The sequence below is a fragment of the Rana temporaria genome, chromosome 10, assembly GCF_905171775.1.
Source record: "Rana temporaria chromosome 10, aRanTem1.1, whole genome shotgun sequence".
NCBI lineage: Eukaryota > Metazoa > Chordata > Amphibia > Anura > Ranidae > Rana > Rana temporaria.
Window position 1 is genome coordinate 59,383,188 of NC_053498.1, and position 19,644 is coordinate 59,402,831.

A 19,644-nucleotide genomic window follows, 5' to 3' on the forward strand; every position below is an offset into this window, starting at 1 on the left:
CCAGCTCTCTGCAGGCTAAAGACTGAGAGCGGAGCGATCAGTGCTCTTTGATCAATCAGTTCTCAGTCATCGAGCCGGCAGGGATTGATGCTGCAGACATCTAGGGGAGAATGAATGTTTTTTTTTTTTTTAAGCAATACTTCTCTTTTAAGTCATAGGTTTAAATAAACAGCAAACCTCGGCTACTATCTAAATTAGTTAACAATCTCAGGGGTCCCATTTTCTTTAATTGTGGCTTAATAAGGGCCTTTCACTAAGTAAATACAGATTCTTTCCAATTAAATCCAATTATTTGACCTCAATTGTCTCCAAACTTTTTTTTAGCTGAGTCTTTAAGTATATTTCAAAATAATCTATGTCACCAAGTGTAAGCTTTAGTAGTCATACTTGTTGTTTCACTGTTAGCTGCAATAACTAAATGATAATGGTTGTGAGTCCACACTGACCAGTCCTCAATGAGCTCATCAAACTTCCAGAATCTCTCTGAAAACAATGACACGTCAGGAACTCCACGTTGTAAAGCTGATCTAAAGTTCAGCAGGCTGAATAGTCATAGCATGGGGAACGTCCAATATAAAGGGCAGATTAAAGCATCAATATCAACATCAATCCCAAGTACCAGGCTACAGGTAAGGGGAAAGGAAGTCTAGTCCTGTTACACAGGGGGAAATCTCATCTTCAGAAATTATTAGAGAAGAAATTATTTGTTACCTGAATGTTTTTGAACATTTAATGGGGGGGGGGGGGGGGCGCATTATTTATTATTTAATTATTGCATTATTCTATTTGTTTAGTATCGAGTTAAACTCTTTTCAGAATATGAAACTATTATATTGTACTATTAATACACATGGTCACATTTTAGTTTACTAGTTCTGACTGTTATCTCCCAGAGATACATAACAGCAAACCTTGTGTTTTGAGTAACACTGGTTTCCACATCGTAAAAATGATGCTAGACTTTTGAAGAGGGTAACATAAAATAGGGTTAGCTTGTATACGGCTTTGAGCCTTTATTTCATTGTATAATATATACACAAATCTTAATTGTATGACATTGATATTTTTCTTTATATAGATTTCAATTACTGGGGATCCCTTGGCTGTCTCTTATTGACCTTCTCAATCACTCAACATGTGGGTAAAAGTTGCAGCACTCGCACTTCTTGTGTGCGCAGTCACAGGTCAGTAAAATCAGTATGTTACCAGGGTCATGTCTTCGAGAAGACAAGGTGAAATCTTATCTAAGATAACACATTTTAGGTGAAGCATGAGATGATATCTTCATCTAATGGCATCTGTTCTTTTTGATACACTGGTAATGTAATTTATCACATTGTTTCCACAGTATTTACACTGGTACATATGGTCACAATTAAAAGGTGATGGAATTAACTACAGGGGAAGGACAAAAGTACTTGGCAGCACTTTAGAAAAACACTCCTGATGCCCAGGCCAACACACCCAATATCTGTAACTATAAGCTGAAAAAGCAAAACTGATCTGTACTGTTGTTACATAGACGTCATAGTAATAAAACTCCAGTGTATATACGTATTCATTCCTAAAGACCTTATTGCCACTACAGTACCAGTTCTACAGCTGTGGAATGCATGGTGCAAATATGTCAGTGGGGGCCTTCTGACAGACAGTATCTATTTAGAGGGGTTTTCTCAAAATTAGGATTACTGGAAGCCTTTACATAAAAATAAACTGCATATAGAGAACTGCTGATCTTACTACATGGTGAATAATAGGGTTTAAAGCCCAGATTAATTAAACCTCTGGCTCCGGTGCCTCAGCACGAATAACCACCTCTCTACTTCTAATACTGATCATTTTATACATTTACATACATTAAACAAACAATCTTCTGGCCCCCTTTTAAGATGTTTTATAGTGCAGTGACCTATAAAAAACAGTCTCTGTATACGCTAGCTTTGTAAGTAATATATAAGCCAATTCAATGTGACATTCTATGTCTGATGATTGGCTCTTCTCTCCCTTAGGATCTCAGGCAGAAGTCAGCACTGACCAGGTATCTGATGCTTTCTGGAAATACTTCACTCAGCTGACCACTGGCACAAAGGACACTGTAGATCAGATCCAACAATCTGACATCAGCAAACAGCTAAAGTAAGTGAAAATAACTGTAACAGCATAAAAGTCATAGTCAAAGTCAGTAGAACCTACTGGATAAGTTATTTTTCTTCTTTTATTCTTCTTATACGCCGCGTAAGTTCTAGGATGCGCTGTCGTATCTATGTGCCGTATTCTTAAAACCAGATACGCCTAAATTCTGGCTCCATCCGACCGTCGTAAGTCTCCTACGCCGTCGTATCTTGGGTGCATATTTACGCTGGCTGCTAGGGGCTTCCATTGATTTACACATCGAATATGTAAATGACCTGGATACGCTGATTCACGAACATACTTGTGCCCGTCGCAGTAAGCTACGCCGTTTACGTAAGGTGTACGTCCGGCGTAAAGTTATCCCTCATAAAGCAGGGGGAAGTCATGTTAGGGTATGGACGTCGGAACAGCCGTCGGATTTTACGCCCTATGCGTAAGTCGTACGTGAATGGGGCTGGGCGTAGGTTATGTTCATGTCGTACGCATTGAGCCGTCGTATCTTAGGGAGTATATGCGACGTGATTCTGAGCATGCGCGCGCATGCGCCGTTCGTTCGGCCATTCATTTACATTAAGGGTCACGGTTAATTTTAATACAACACGCCCACTACCTTCCAAATTTGAATTAGGTGGGCTTACGCCGGCCCATTTACGCTACGCCGCCGTAACTTAGGGAGCAAGTGCTTTGTGAATACTGGCCTTGCCTCTCTATGTTACGTCAGCGTAGCGCATATGAGATGCGCTACGCCCGCTCAAACATACGCCACTGTCTGTGAATCTGGCCAAATGCGTTTATCATCTCTTTGCAAAAAAATAAGCTACCTTGCCCATCAGCATTTCCTGTTATACAGGGTTGCAAGGGTTCTGACAAGTAGGGTTTATCTTGTAATTTTATTGGGGTACAGTATCGTTGGTGACATGGTATGTGACTTGCCCTACTGCAGGCATCCACTAGTGACAACAAATTTTGCAACGGCAATTTTGCCTCTGGTCATTATAAATAATGAACCTGTAAATACTCTGTCCTCTAAGGATTGAATCTTTACCCAACTTATGCCCCGTACACACGATCCGAATATCGTACGGCAGATCGCACGACTTTTGCTTAATAGTCGCAAGTAGAAATTAAATAGGTTATTAAAGTCACGAAAATTCTCGTACAAAATAGGAAGTGATGTCATGTGTTCTAATGTATTTGTATTGTATTTTCGGACGTCAACTGTACTGACTAAACTAAACCGCACGAAAAAAAATTTCGTGCATGTCCAATAAAATAATATCGGATGAACTGTCATGATCGGTTCACGAAAGCTCTATACTAACGATACGATTATCGTACAATTCTTGGGGCCAGACAACTCCCGCACCCCCCCCCCCCGGGCCACCCAAGCCCCTTCTCTCCCTTCCCTAGCCACTAGCCGTTTTACTTTATTAGAGTAGAACGGCTGGTACTGGTATTCTTATAGGCAGTACCAGTGGGGAAGCTAGACATTATTTCTCCCGGGGCAAAGAATGAGTTTGGTCCCCCCCTTATGGGACAAGATTAGGCAGAAGTGAGAAACTCCCAAACTCTTAAAAGCTGTGAAGAAACCTTTCCGTATTTGGAGGTGAAATCTCTTTTCCTCTAGACGTAAATAGTGCCCCCTTGTCCTCAGTGTTGACCGTAAAGTGAATAACTCAACACCAAGTTCACTATACACACACACACAATAGATGAAATAGTGAACACATTTGATCTAGGTAAATGTGGTATTTGATTGCTATTTTTTTCCACCCACAGCACTTTAATTGAAGAAAACCTGAAGAGCGTAAATGTGTATGCAGGGGAACTACAGAAACAACTCATTCCTTTTGCCAAGCAGATACAGGAGAAATTAACACAGGACCCAGAAAAAGTAAGAGAACAAATTACAACTGAATTGGAGAGGCTGAAAGTGAAGATCTCCCCATATGCAGATGAGTTGCACAAGCACCTGAACAATAATGCCAAAGAACTTCAGATTAAGCTGGCTCCATATGCAGAAGAGTACAAACTGGACAAAAATGCCCAGGAATTCAGCCAACAGCTAAAGTCTGTGACCAATGACCTGGAAGCTAAGTTTAAAGAAAATGCAGACCACATACAGGCAACACTGGCCACATACTCACAAGAGTTTCAGGTCAAGGTAGATGAGAATATGGATCAATTGAGGAAGCAGGTAACACCGATCACAGGAAAAGTAAAAGAAAACATTGATCAGCAAATACAGGAGCTGTATAAAAGTCTGAATCCCTATGCAGAGGATGTTCAAGATGAGCTGAAAAAACAGATCCAGAACATGGAGTTTCAAATGAGAAAAAATGTAGATGAGCTGGAGAACAGAGCTCTGGAGCTCACGGTACAACTCAGGGAACAACTCTACCCTTATGCCAATGAGTTAAGAAACAAGGTCAATGGAGATATGGCAAATGTCAAACAGATGCTGGAACCCTATCTGACCCAAGTAAACCAGCAAATTGACCAGAAAATTACAGAATTTAAAGGCACAATTACACCAGAAGTGGAGGCTCTCAACAAGGCTCTGGTACAGAGAGTAGAGGACATGAAGAAGAAGTTGGGAGAGTACACTGTGACTATGCAAGATCAGGTGGAGTACATACAGAAAGATGTTCGGGACAAAATCCATGAATTCATAAATCAGGGTGTTTCTAATGACAACTGAGGCCCCATACACACAAGAGGATTTATCCGCAGATACGGTCCAGCGGACCGTATCCGCGGATAAATCCTCTCGAGGATTTCAGAGGATTTCTATGCGATGGCGTGTACACACCATCGCATTGAAATCCCCGCTGAAATCCTCTGCCGATGACGTGTCGCGCCGTCGCCGCTATTATGACGCGGCGACGGGCGCGACGCTGTCATATAAGGAATTCCACGCATGCGTCAAATCATTACGACGCGTGCGGGGAATCCCTTTGGACGGATGGATCCGGTAAGTCTGTACAGACGAGCGGATCCATCCGTTGGAATGGATTCCAGCAGATGGATTTGTTGAGCATGTCAGCAAATATCCATCTGCTGGAAATCCATCCCAGGGGAGATTTATCTGCGGATAGATATCCGACGGAGTGTACACACCATAGGATCTATCCGCAGAAACCCATTTGATGGGATTTATCTGCGGATAGATTCTATGGTGTGTATGGGGCCTGAGTTTTCCTTAGTCAAACTCATTTTCTGAATAGCAATATCGGAAATAATACCTACACAGCACTATACACAAAATGTGCTGTTCTTCATCAAGAATCCCAAAAAATACTTTCCACTCAATACATTTACACTTAGCACTATCTGTAGCATGTATTTATAATGTTTTTCCAGCAATCCTCGATTCTTCCTCAGTATTATTTGCCTAACACTTTATCTGTAGCTTTTCAAGGAATACTGAACTGCACTTACCGATATTTCCATAGTTGAGCACATTAATGATGCTGAAATTCAGCTTGTGAGTTCCAACATTCTCTGAAATAAAATATGAAACAATTACCACACTTACCAACAATGATGACATTTTTTTAAAAACAATGGCCAGGATTCACAATGATTCCTTTTTATAGATTGCATTAAATATCTGAATGCAGTTTTGTAAAAAAAAAAGCAATAAAAAATGCACAGAAAATGTTCCTTTCTGCTTTTAATGTTTAGGATATAGATATATAGATATATATACAGAAGGCAATATGAATTATAGTATTAAAAATGTAAATGACCCTGGGGGACAACGCATTACCGGTCCCCCTACAGTAACTTCTATGTTTAGAGACTTCTTTGCTGACTTGTACAAAATGGCGGCCCCCACCGAGGCAGAATCGATGTCCCTTTTTTTGCTTTGCTTTCCCGCAACTAACCAGGGAACAGGTGGAACTTCTGGAGGCACCCCTTACCATAGATGAAATCTCAGCGGCTATCGTAAGCTTTGCCAGGTCTAAATCCCCAGGGTTGGATGGGCTCCCCATTGAGTTCTATTCCCAATTTGGCGAAACTCTCACTCCTAAACTACTAGCTTTATATAACCACCTATTTGAGTCTGGTGTACTACCTCCATCCATGACAGAGGCTACAATAGTCCTCATTCCCAAACCTGGGAAGGATCCGGGTTACCCAGAATCGTATCACCCCCATATCCCTATTACAGGTTGACATTAAAATATTAGCCATCAGGCTCAATCAGGTCATTTTGTCTCTAATACACGTGGACCAGGAAGGTTTCATGCCTGGCCATAACACATAATTTAATCTTAGGAAATTATATATAAACATACAGGCCACACATGAGGAGGTTGGGTCTCGAGTCGTAGTGACTCTGGACACAGCAAAAGCCTTCGATTCGGTGGAGTGGAGAAATTTTTGGAAATGCTTGGAGGGGTATGGCTTCGGTCCCAAATACATTAAGTGGGTTCAATTACTATACCAGGCACCCAGGGCCAAGGTGGTAGCCAACGGATGGCCTTCCCAAATGTTCGACTTTAGTAGAGGCACGAGGCAGGGCTGCCCCCTATCCCCACTGCTATATGCTCTTGCGGCAGAGCCTCTGGGGATGTCTGTCCGGGCAAATCCGGAGATCAGGGGTCTAAGACTGGGATCCCTCACTAAAAAAATCAGTATGTACGCTGATGATACGCTGCTATATTTAGCTGATTCGGGCCCATCTCTGCATACAGCACTCCGCACGATCGAACAATTTGGGATATTCTCAGGGTTGAAGATCAATTGGGACAAGTCCCAAATTCTTCCCATAGACAGCTTCCCACCCCCCGAATCCCAAGCCAGTTTACCATTGTGTAGAGTCGATGTCATTAAATACCTGGGGGTTCATATATCTCGGTCCCCTGCGGACTACATTTCCCTCAATATAGTACCCCTTATCTCCCTCGACTTCCACTTGGAATCTGGGGCCGCATAAATTTAATTAAAATGGTCTTACTCCCTAAGATACTGTATGTAATGTGGCACACCCCAGTTTATCTACCCTTAAAACATTTCAAGTCTATGGAGGCCCTTCTTAAGCCCTTTGTGTGGGGAGCCAATAGACACTAATTAGCATGGCAAACTCTTAAGAACCCGACTGATCTTTGTCGGCACGGCTCTTCCTGACTTGAATTTATACTACATTGCAGCACAACTGTCACAGTTGTTTCACTTGGATAAGATAGACAGAGATAGATTCCTCACCTTTTTATGTCCAAGGTGGGCACAGCACACCAGGCTCAAGGGGGGCTCAAGGGGGGGCGTAACCGGGTACAAATAGGTACACCATGTTATATCACTACAGGAAAATATGGGACTTAGCTTCTTCCAAACTCAGTACCCCGCAATACAATGACTACACACCGCTATGGCATAATATGACTCTTACCGAGTTCGCTAAGATACAAGATGCAAGAATGTGGTCCACACAAGGGGTATTTTATCTCCACCACCCCTAGAAAACGGACGTCTGAAAACCTTTGATTGCCTCAGAGAAGAATTTACACTTCAAAACCGAATGTTTTTTAGATTTTTGCAACTCCGTCACGCGACACAATCACAATTTCCTGACTCTGCCCCGCACCCTACGCCCAATGTAATTATGGCAGTAATTAAAAGCACAGACCCCCGCAAACTGATTTCAGAATTCTACAACAGGCTTCCCACCCCTCTTTCTACTAAAATAGCGTACGATCTAAAACCCAGATGGGAGAGGGAGGTGGGGCCAATAGAAGATGAGGAGTGGGGCGAGGCACTGGAGTCCTGTAAAGCGGTGTCTCCCAAGCTATCCAATCGACTCTCACAACTTTATATTCTACATAGGGCATACCTCATACCCCTCAGAGTGGCAAGGTGCAAACGTACACACTCTACAACATGTTTGATGTGTGGGCAGGAGATAGGCACCTTTTTTTTAATCTAATCTGGGCATGTCCTAAGATACAGGGGCTGTGGAAACAAATCGTAACATTTCTACATGACAATATGGGTTCCCCCTTGGCACTAGACACCAAACACTGCCTTCTCTGGATATTACCAGATGCACTGGATAAATATACACAAATATTTTTCCATGAGACACTGTTCTCAGCCAGGAAAATTATTGCTAAAAAATAGATGCGACAAACACCTCCCAAAATAGTAGAATGGAAAATGGAAAAGTGAATAATACCCTGCCTTATAAGAAATGTATATATATCAACAGGGGTTGCCCTAACAAATATAACAAGATATGGGACCGCTGGCTTCAAGAGTCTAATACCTGTACATGACAAACTATACCAGTCAGGAATGAATACTCAGACACATGTTTCGTTGTTTAGTTCTCGGGTGTTCAATGTATTCTTATAAAGCGTGCTCATAAGGCAATGACAATTTACCTGTTCCCTTGCTACCTAATGTATGACTTTGTTGTTTCAGTTACCAAGTTTCTATGCAAAGTATGCTTAACATGTATGCACCTTTTAATCAATAAAACTTTGTTCAACGTTAAAAGTGTAAATGTACACTGTGAAGTCTGTTAAATAAAAAGCAACTTGGCAATGCATAATTTGTCCTTGTTCTACTTTTTGTTGAAGTGCTTGTAAACAACCACCTTGTGACCCTTATCGGAGCACGCAACCTGGCAGGCCCCCCTCCTGAACCGTATCAGGCCACATGCCCTCAACATGGGGGGGATGCTTTGGGGTCCAAAGCACCATGTCCCCATGTTGATGGGGACAAGGGCTTCATCCCCACAACCCTTGCCTGGTGGTTGTGGGGGTCTGCGGGTGGGGGGCTTATTGGAATCTGGAAACCCCCAGATCCCGCCCCCCCTATGTAAATTGGTACCCCCTATTTCACAAAAAAAGTGTAAAAAATTGTAAAAAAAAAACACAGGAGACAGCTTGGGACAAGTCCTTTATAAAAAAAGAAAAAAAAATTCCAGTGATCTATATCCATTCTCGACCAGAGGATAAGGGGGGAAAAAACCCCTGACACGATCCGCCTTCATGGGAGGTTCCCGTCGATCGACACTACACCCACCGTGACAGCTCTTAAATAGCTGAGGGCGGGGCCATCTGTCACATGCGTGGGCGACCCGGCTCCACCCCTGACGCCATGGGGGTTTCCCGTGGCTTCAGAGGGGGCGGGGTCTCCCATGATGCCACGGGGAAACCGAAGGAAAACACTGTTGTGTCAGAGGGGGCAGGGTAACCCGTGCACGTGACAGGTCACACCGCTCTCATTTACTTAAGAGCTGTCGCGGCGGGTGTAGTGTCGTTCGATGAGAATGGCCTGGTACGGTTAAGGAGGGGGCGCTCTCTCATCCTGCCCCTCTTTTGCTGTGGCCTGCCAGGTTGTGTGCTCAGATAAGGGTCTGGTATGGATTTTTGGGGGGAACCTCACACCATTTTTTTTTTATTTTGGCATGGAGTTCCCCTTAAAATCCAAACCAGACCTTTAAGGTCTGGTATGAATTTTGAGGGAAATTCCTACTTCATTAAAAAAATGGCGCAGGGTTCCCCTTAATATGCATACCAGACCTGAAGGGCCTGATATGGAATTTGGGTAGACCCCCACGCAATTTTTTTATTTATTTTTTGGTTCTGGGTTTGGTTCGGGGATGTTTTTTTCAATTACTTTTATCTGTATTGCCGGGGGCCGGTAATTCATTATAGCCGCGAGCAGTTTTAAATTACTTTTTTCCTTTAGAAATGTAATTTTGCTGCAGGGATTTTTCTAAACACAGGAAAAATGCGCTACTCTGCAGGAATACTATAGACACCTTTCACTTCTATTTTTTCACTTTAAGCATTATTAAAATCACTGCTCCCGAAAAAACTTTAGTTTTTAAAACTTTTTTTGCATTGATACATCTCCCCTGTGGCAGGACCCAGGTCCCCAAACACTTTTTATGACAATAACTTGCATATTAACCTTTAAAATTAGCACTTTTGATTTTTCACATTCGTGTTCGTGTCCCATAGACTTTAACGGTGTTCGTGTGTTAGAACAAATTTTTTGTCTGTTCGCATGTTCTGCTACGAACCGAACCGTGGGGTGTTCGGCTCATCCCTACCCATTACCTGCCTGCCAATACACAGTCCAAGTCCCCTCCTCTCCTGTATTACCACCTAATGTATCTGTGAGCTGCTGGGGCACTACAAGTCCCTGCATGATAGGAGATGGGGGCAGCAGCAGTGTGTTCTATCAAGATGATTTTTGGGAGAAAATTGCTGGTGTGTGTCTATGGGGGTTATTTACGAAAGGCAAATCCACTTTGCACTACAAGTACAAAGTGCACTTAAAATTGCACTGAAAGTGCACTTGGAAGTGCAGTTGCTGTAAATCTGAGGGGTAGATCTGAAATGAGGGGAAGCTCTGCTGATTTTATCATTCAATTATGTACAAGCTAAAATGCTGTTTTTTTTTTTTTTTTCCTTGCATGTGGTGTGGTGGGTTCCTTAAGGGACCAGGACGGGAACAGTATTACTGACCCAAGACAAGTTGCTGCTGGATTTCAGCAATTCTATACCAACCTTTATAAACTCCACAGTACATACCGCAAAGGGAAATACCGTCCTACCTGGCCACGATACAGTTTCCCTGACTTAATCAGGAACAGGCTAAAATTCTTGATGCGCCCATTACAGTACATGACATTCCAGAGGCGATTGATAAGTTGGCCAAATCTAAAGCACCTGGGATGGATGGACTGCCCTTAGAGTTTTTTACAACTTATTCCAAAACACTAGTTCCCAAACTGGAGGCCCTCTATAAATCTATATTTGACCTGAATGCCCTTCCAGAATCTATGCAGGAAGCCCAAACCGGGTAAAGACACCCACTACCCTGAATCGTACCGGCCTATTTCACTGTTGCAGGTAGATATTAAAATTCTAGCTAAAATACTGGCCTCCAGGTTGAATGTGGCTATACTAACGCTGATTCATCCGGATCAAACGGGGTTCATGCCAGGGAAAAATACAGCCATGAATATTAGGAGACTGTATATGAATATCCAGGCACGACTGTTCTGTCTCAAGGACATTCAGCTAAACCTTCTTATCCCATAAACTTCAGATACCATATTTTTTTATCTCAGTTTATTACAACAAGCTAGATGAAAGTTCTCTAAGGGGTGATGGCAATGGATTGAGCAAGACATGTCCTGCTCCCTGCAGTGTCTTCTCAGAGCATGGTGGCTGTTCACTTCCTGTGAAGATTCTTCCCAGAATTCCCTGCTTACTAACAACTTCCTAACTAAACACACAGTGAATTAAATAAACAGAACTGAAGCAATACCAAAAAAGGACACTAAATGGAGCCTACACTCCACATATGATTGTCCTATGTAAATCACAAATCTTAAATGTTATCAGAATATAAGTCTGGTGGACAGAACACTCCCCGCCTGACGTCAAGTGACGTCACTAACAGAGTCCTCCTTAGAAAGCAACAGAACAAGTTCGGTCACTGGTCTTAAAAATACTTTATCCTCATTCTGTTGGAAGATCTTGACCTCAAACTTACGGACACGGTTATCCTTGCTTGGCAGTACTTTGGTGACCAGACCTAAAGGCCACATATTCCGTAGTGTCTGGCAATCTTTCATGAGCACAACATCACCAGGTTTAAGGTTAGGTTTTTCAGTGTGCCACTTTCTCCTTACTTGTAGAGTAGATAGATATTGTTTCCTCCACCGACTCCAGAAGGTATTGGCAAGGGTTTGTACTTGTCTCCATTGACGTTTGTAAAGGTCCTTCTCACAAAACTCTCCAGCTGGAGCACTGACAGGACCAGTCTTCAGTCTTTAGTCTTCAGAGTCACTTGAAATTGATGTCAAAGGTCTGGCGTTAATGATAGCTGTAACCTCTGCCATAAATGTCACTGAACCTTTGTGAGTAAGCTTTACATTTCCTACTTGTAGGAAGATAGAGTCAAGAATTCTGCGAGCTATGCCTATCATCCTCTCCCAAACACCTCCCATGTGAGAAGAGTAAGGTGGGTTGAAGATCCACGTACAGTCTTGATCACTCAAGTATCTTTCTACACTGAGAACGTCCAAGTTAGAAGGAATTTCAAGTTCTTTCACTGCTCCTACAAAGTGTAACGCCACCGCCGTTACACTATGCAGAACGGGCGCAGCTGTACCTATTCCCGAACAGCTGCGCTCCGTTCTACAATGCGCTAGCGTCACTTCCGGTGCGCGGACGTCTGCGTTCCAAGCTGGAACGCGGAAGTCGTCCTAACTTTCCGCGGCTCCTCCTCCTGACATCCCTGGCTATTTAAACGCCCAGGGGTGACTGCAGGTCCTTCCACTATTCTCGTTGGACGCCTGCCGCCACCTGGGACCACGGACCCTGTCTCCTAAGGACATCTCCTTCCCTGTTGAACCAGAGACCGGACCTCCAGCTTCCTGTGCAGCCCCTGTCACTCCTGGATAAACTCCAACAAGTTCCTTGACAAACCACCTGTTGATACAACAAAACCGCAAGTACTCTGACATATATGTAGCAACCAGTTATTGTTTATAGTCTGTGGAGTATGCCAAATGTGACCTAGGAGCTTCTGTCGCCTACAAGTCTGCAAAGTATCCCTTTCAATGATATGAACTCTGCCTGTGACTAACAACAGCTATTTAAAGTCAAGCATACTTGTATTTGTTACCATAGTTTGGGAACCCTGCCACACTAATACATTATCCTGAGAAACATCCATGTGCAGCTCAGTATAGTAGCCCCTTTCACTCACGTGGGACACTTTATTACTAAATTTGGACTTCCAATGCTTATGATGGAATAAGCATTCCTCAATTCTTATTTTTGTTTTCAATTGAGGCTGTGATGACCTAACCCCAAAACTCTCTTCAGAGATTGAGAAAAATGCGCTACTCTGCAGGAATACTATAGACACCTTTCACTTCTATTTTTTCACTTTAAGCATTATTAAAATCACTGCTCCCGAAAAAACTTTAGTTTTTAAAACTTTTTTTGCATTGATACATCTCCCCTGTGGCAGGACCCAGGTCCCCAAACACTTTTTATGACAATAACTTGCATATTAACCTTTAAAATTAGCACTTTTGATTTTTCACATTCGTGTTCGTGTCCCATAGACTTTAACGGTGTTCGTGTGTTAGAACAAATTTTTTGTCTGTTCGCATGTTCTGCTACGAACCGAACCGTGGGGTGTTCGGCTCATCCCTACCCATTACCTGCCTGCCAATACACAGTCCAAGTCCCCTCCTCTCCTGTATTACCACCTAATGTATCTGTGAGCTGCTGGGGCACTACAAGTCCCTGCATGATAGGAGATGGGGGCAGCAGCAGTGTGTTCTATCAAGATGATTTTTGGGAGAAAATTGCTGGTGTGTGTCTATGGGGGTTATTTACGAAAGGCAAATCCACTTTGCACTACAAGTACAAAGTGCACTTAAAATTGCACTGAAAGTGCACTTGGAAGTGCAGTTGCTGTAAATCTGAGGGGTAGATCTGAAATGAGGGGAAGCTCTGCTGATTTTATCATTCAATTATGTACAAGCTAAAATGCTGTTTTTTTTTTTTTTTTCCTTGCATGTGGTGTGGTGGGTTCCTTAAGGGACCAGGACGGGAACAGTATTACTGACCCAAGACAAGTTGCTGCTGGATTTCAGCAATTCTATACCAACCTTTATAAACTCCACAGTACATACCGCAAAGGGAAATACCGTCCTACCTGGCCACGATACAGTTTCCCTGACTTAATCAGGAACAGGCTAAAATTCTTGATGCGCCCATTACAGTACATGACATTCCAGAGGCGATTGATAAGTTGGCCAAATCTAAAGCACCTGGGATGGATGGACTGCCCTTAGAGTTTTTTACAACTTATTCCAAAACACTAGTTCCCAAACTGGAGGCCCTCTATAAATCTATATTTGACCTGAATGCCCTTCCAGAATCTATGCAGGAAGCCCAAACCGGGTAAAGACACCCACTACCCTGAATCGTACCGGCCTATTTCACTGTTGCAGGTAGATATTAAAATTCTAGCTAAAATACTGGCCTCCAGGTTGAATGTGGCTATACTAACGCTGATTCATCCGGATCAAACGGGGTTCATGCCAGGGAAAAATACAGCCATGAATATTAGGAGACTGTATATGAATATCCAGGCACGACTGTTCTGTCTCAAGGACATTCAGCTAAACCTTCTTATCCCATAAACTTCAGATACCATATTTTTTTATCTCAGTTTATTACAACAAGCTAGATGAAAGTTCTCTAAGGGGTGATGGCAATGGATTGAGCAAGACATGTCCTGCTCCCTGCAGTGTCTTCTCAGAGCATGGTGGCTGTTCACTTCCTGTGAAGATTCTTCCCAGAATTCCCTGCTTACTAACAACTTCCTAACTAAACACACAGTGAATTAAATAAACAGAACTGAAGCAATACCAAAAAAGGACACTAAATGGAGCCTACACTCCACATATGATTGTCCTATGTAAATCACAAATCTTAAATGTTATCAGAATATAAGTCTGGTGGACAGAACACTCCCCGCCTGACGTCAAGTGACGTCACTAACAGAGTCCTCCTTAGAAAGCAACAGAACAAGTTCGGTCACTGGTCTTAAAAATACTTTATCCTCATTCTGTTGGAAGATCTTGACCTCAAACTTACGGACACGGTTATCCTTGCTTGGCAGTACTTTGGTGACCAGACCTAAAGGCCACATATTCCGTAGTGTCTGGCAATCTTTCATGAGCACAACATCACCAGGTTTAAGGTTAGGTTTTTCAGTGTGCCACTTTCTCCTTACTTGTAGAGTAGATAGATATTGTTTCCTCCACCGACTCCAGAAGGTATTGGCAAGGGTTTGTACTTGTCTCCATTGACGTTTGTAAAGGTCCTTCTCACAAAACTCTCCAGCTGGAGCACTGACAGGACCAGTCTTCAGTCTTTAGTCTTCAGAGTCACTTGAAATTGATGTCAAAGGTCTGGCGTTAATGATAGCTGTAACCTCTGCCATAAATGTCACTGAACCTTTGTGAGTAAGCTTTACATTTCCTACTTGTAGGAAGATAGAGTCAAGAATTCTGCGAGCTATGCCTATCATCCTCTCCCAAACACCTCCCATGTGAGAAGAGTAAGGTGGGTTGAAGATCCACGTACAGTCTTGATCACTCAAGTATCTTTCTACACTGAGAACGTCCAAGTTAGAAGGAATTTCAAGTTCTTTCACTGCTCCTACAAAGTGTAACGCCACCGCCGTTACACTATGCAGAACGGGCGCAGCTGTACCTATTCCCGAACAGCTGCGCTCCGTTCTACAATGCGCTAGCGTCACTTCCGGTGCGCGGACGTCTGCGTTCCAAGCTGGAACGCGGAAGTCGTCCTAACTTGCCGCGGCTCCTCCTCCTGACATCCCTGGCTATTTAAACGCCCAGGGGTGACTGCAGGTCCTTCCACTATTCTCGTTGGACGCCTGCCGCCACCTGGGACCACGGACCCTGTCTCCTAAGGACATCTCCTTCCCTGTTGAACCAGAGACCGGACCTCCAGCTTCCTGTGCAGCCCCTGTCACTCCTGGATAAACTCCAACAAGTTCCTTGACAAACCACCTGTTGATACAACAAAACCGCAAGTACTCTGACATATATGTAGCAACCAGTTATTGTTTATAGTCTGTGGAGTATGCCAAATGTGACCTAGGAGCTTCTGTCGCCTACAAGTCTGCAAAGTATCCCTTTCAATGATATGAACTCTGCCTGTGACTAACAACAGCTATTTAAAGTCAAGCATACTTGTATTTGTTACCATAGTTTGGGAACCCTGCCACACTAATACATTATCCTGAGAAACATCCATGTGCAGCTCAGTATAGTAGCCCCTTTCACTCACGTGGGACACTTTATTACTAAATTTGGACTTCCAATGCTTATGATGGAATAAGCATTCCTCAATTCTTATTTTTGTTTTCAATTGAGGCTGTGATGACCTAACCCCAAAACTCTCTTCAGAGATTGAGAGTGATCTGGTGGTTCAGACCTGAGAAGCCTCTGCAGCTGAGATCCAAACATATTAAATATTCAGACAGCAGTGTCTTAACACAAAGTCAGACCCTCTCTCAGAGCGAATGAGTTTCACTGGGCCTCTGATTGCAATGAAACGTCTAAGAGCATTAATGAAACTTGGAGTGTCCATTGACTCAGCTTTTTGAATTTCTAGGTTTGTCTGTTGCAATTAGTTCAACTAGCTCTGTAGCCAATACTGCAGCACAAAGTTCCAGCCTGGGTATGGTGTGTTCAGGAAGTGGTGCAAGTTTTTCTTTCCCCATTACAAACCCTATGTGGCATTGTCCTTTAGTGTCTATGGTTTTCAAGTAAGCTACAGCAGCAATTGCTTTAACAGAAGCATCCGAAAACACAGTCTTTGCATCTGAACGTCTGTAGATGGCAGAGGAACATATAGGCTTGGAATTTTAAGGTTGGATAGAGATGTTAGTGAGTCCTTCCACTCTAGCCATAGGTTCTTCCTGTCGGTGGGGAGAGGGTGGTCCCAATCTAACGACTCACAGGTTAAGTCTCAGAGTAGTGCCTTACCCTGGATGGTAACAGGTGCTGCAAAGCCTAAAGGATCATACAGGCTGTTTATGGTAGACAGGACATCTCTACGGGTAAAGGGTTTTTCTTCTGTGTTTACTTGGAAAGTAAAGGTGTCAGATCTTATGTCCCAAAGCAAACCAAGGCTGTGTTGCATGGGAAGTGAGTCTGTGCCTAGATCTAAGTCCTTTAACTCGATAGAATGATCTTGGAAAGGAAAAACTTCTCTACTGTTGGAAGCAATATTGTGGAGTCTTAAGTTGGAACAAGCAAGCATTGCCTGAGTTCTTTTGAGGAGACTGATTGCGGCTTCATTTGTGGGTAGTGATTTAAAGCAATCAGCTACATAGAAATCCTTGTCCACAAATTGTCTGACATCTGACCCATACTCTGACTCTCCCACTCTAGCAGAGTGTTTGAGGCCATATATAGCAACTGCATGGGAAGGACTGTTGCCAAATATGTGCATCCTCATGCGGTATTCTGTGAGGGGTTGTTGTCCCTGAACCAGAGAAACCTCAGAAAGTTTTGGTGTTCTTCTTTAACAAAAAAAAATAGAAAATTTGCTGTATGTCTGCCATGAATGCGACTGAATCTTTGCGAAAGCAGAGAAGTAAACCTAATAGTCTGTTGTTCAGGTCAGGGCCAGAGAGAAGGACATCATTTAGAGAGACACCCTCATGCTTGCCACTGGAATCAAACACCACTCCAATCTGCCCTGGCTTCTTGGGGTGATAGACCCCAAATTTGGGTAACTACCAACATTCCTCTGAGTCTTTGAGGTTTGGGGCTATCTCAGCATGACCATTCTGGAATATTTTCTCCATGAAGGAAAAGAAAAGTTCTCCCATCTCTGGTTTCCTTTAAAGATTGTGTCCTAGGGAGGTGAAACGTTTATATGCTAGTTCTCTGTTGTTAGGCAAACGTTGTTTTCGTGGCCTAAAGGGAAGAAGTGCAACCCAGCTATTAGTCACGTCTTTCTCCATACTCCTTTCCATAACTTCTAGGAAGAGCATATCCTCAATAGACATTGCTACCTGGTTATCTTCCTTTGTTCTCTTGAACACTGTGCTTCCTAAGTCGCTTTGGTCGTCGTCATAGGTATTGCTGTCACAGAGGGGACTTAGGAAGGGAAGAGGTACAGGGTTGTTGTGTGGTAGCTCTTTTATAAGAATGTGATTTTGACAGGGTTGGAAAAAAGAAGGATGACCATTCTCGAGAGTACTAGTGAGCAGGTTATTAACAGATGCTGGTTTGTGTGTACCTCCCAGGGAAAAATCACCTATAATGACCCACCCGAGATCCAGTTTTGGGGCATATGGGGTGTTTTGAGGACTGTTGATTAGTTTTCTTACTTTGTGGACTTGCAAGATATCTCTCCCTAGGAGTAAGATTATCTGAGCCTGATCATCTAGTTCTGGTATGAGATGTGCTATATGATTCAAGTGAGTCTGGTGAGCTGCTGCGGGTGGTGTGGGAATCTCTGATATGTTGTCTGGCATCTGGTTGCACTCTACAGTATTATGTTCGGTAAGGGTAAGCATGTCTTACTATCCAAAGATTTAATTTGTAGGCCGTCAGCTCTTCTCCCCGCCGTTTCCACTGTACCTGAACAAGTCCTAAGGGAGTAAGGGCTGCTGGGGCTTTTAAGGTTTAGAATGTCAAAAAACACAGATCTGTCTAGTGACTTATTACTCTGATCATCCAAGATGACGTAGAGCTTGACTGCTTTGTCTCTGCGTCCTTTTGGGTAAACTCTCACTAGACAGATTTTAAAACAGGATTTGCCACCTGTACTTCCTTTGCAAACTTGAAGTGATTGCTATGGCGTCTGTACTAGAGTCTTTGGTCTCCCTGCCTTGCTCCTTGTCACCATCTGACAGAGTTCCGGACTATCCAGTCTCAACCATCTAGGGGCAAGAGCAGATTTGGAGACCTTTCCAACAGAGTATCCACTGGGTTACTGGGTCTTGAGGATGGACCACTGGCCAGAACTTGCTAAATATGCAAGCTACTGGCCTGTCCTGCATCCAGCGTTCTTTCTGAACACACATTCAGTGCTACTGAAGGTTTTTTAATGGATCATAGGGTGCACCTGTCCACATATATAGGCTCACATTCATAAAAATGAATCAGTCTTAGATCAGCAGCTATCAAGCTATCAAGTAACCAATTTAATTTTCTATGGATGTGGGATTCCTTGAAGACTGCCTATGCTGAGTGACTATCCTATTCCTACTCAATGTTGATGATATTAGCTTCTAAGAATATTTTTGTTTAGGGCACAACCCACCACTTTCTAAGGCCCAATTTTTCTGCCCCTGTTTAACAGGGGGTATGTAATTAACATTTTTGATCCAATATTTCACAGAAGGGCCCGTTCCTGCGCCCAACAAGATTATCTGTGAGGAGTTACAGTGTTTTAGCACCACCACCACCACACCCAAGGCCCAATTTTTCTGCCCCTGTTTAACAGGTGCATGTAATTAAAAATGTTGATCTAATATTTCACATCAGGGCCAGTTTCTGCGAACAACAAGAGTATCTGTGAGGGGTTACAGTGTTGTGGCACCACCACCACCATACAAGGCCCAATTTGTCTGCCCCTGTTTAACAGGGGCATGTAATTACAATTCTCAATATAATATTTCACAGCAGGGCCTGTTCCTGCGCTCACCAAGAGTAACTGTAAGGGCTTACAGTGTTCTGGTACCACCAACACCTAAGGCCCAATTTTCTGCAGAGTATATAGAGCAGGCCGTATAGTATATATACTTCTGTTCAGAGTATATAGTGTCTGGGAGCCCCCACGCCATTTTTTTAATTTGTGTGCGGGGTTCCCCCTAATATCCATACCAGACCCAAAGGGCCTGGTAATGGACTGGGGAGGACATGTTCGTCCCTGTCACCATGCCACTGCCTAAACCTGCCCC

The 19,644-nt window shown here is 43.2% G+C and overlaps 1 protein-coding gene across 1 annotated transcript; it reads left to right on the forward strand.

Moving 5' to 3' along the window:
• Positions 1 to 527: 527 nt before the first annotated feature.
• LOC120915113 (apolipoprotein A-IV-like) lies at positions 528 to 5,772 on the forward strand. Its single transcript, XM_040325360.1, has 5 exons — positions 528 to 629; positions 1,079 to 1,184; positions 2,010 to 2,136; positions 3,913 to 4,835; positions 5,330 to 5,772. Exons 2-4 carry the CDS (start codon positions 1,136 to 1,138, stop codon positions 4,832 to 4,834), a joined length of 1,098 nt encoding a protein of 365 aa, XP_040181294.1. The 5' UTR covers positions 528 to 629; positions 1,079 to 1,135; the 3' UTR covers position 4,835; positions 5,330 to 5,772.
• Positions 5,773 to 19,644: the final 13,872 nt, after the last annotated feature.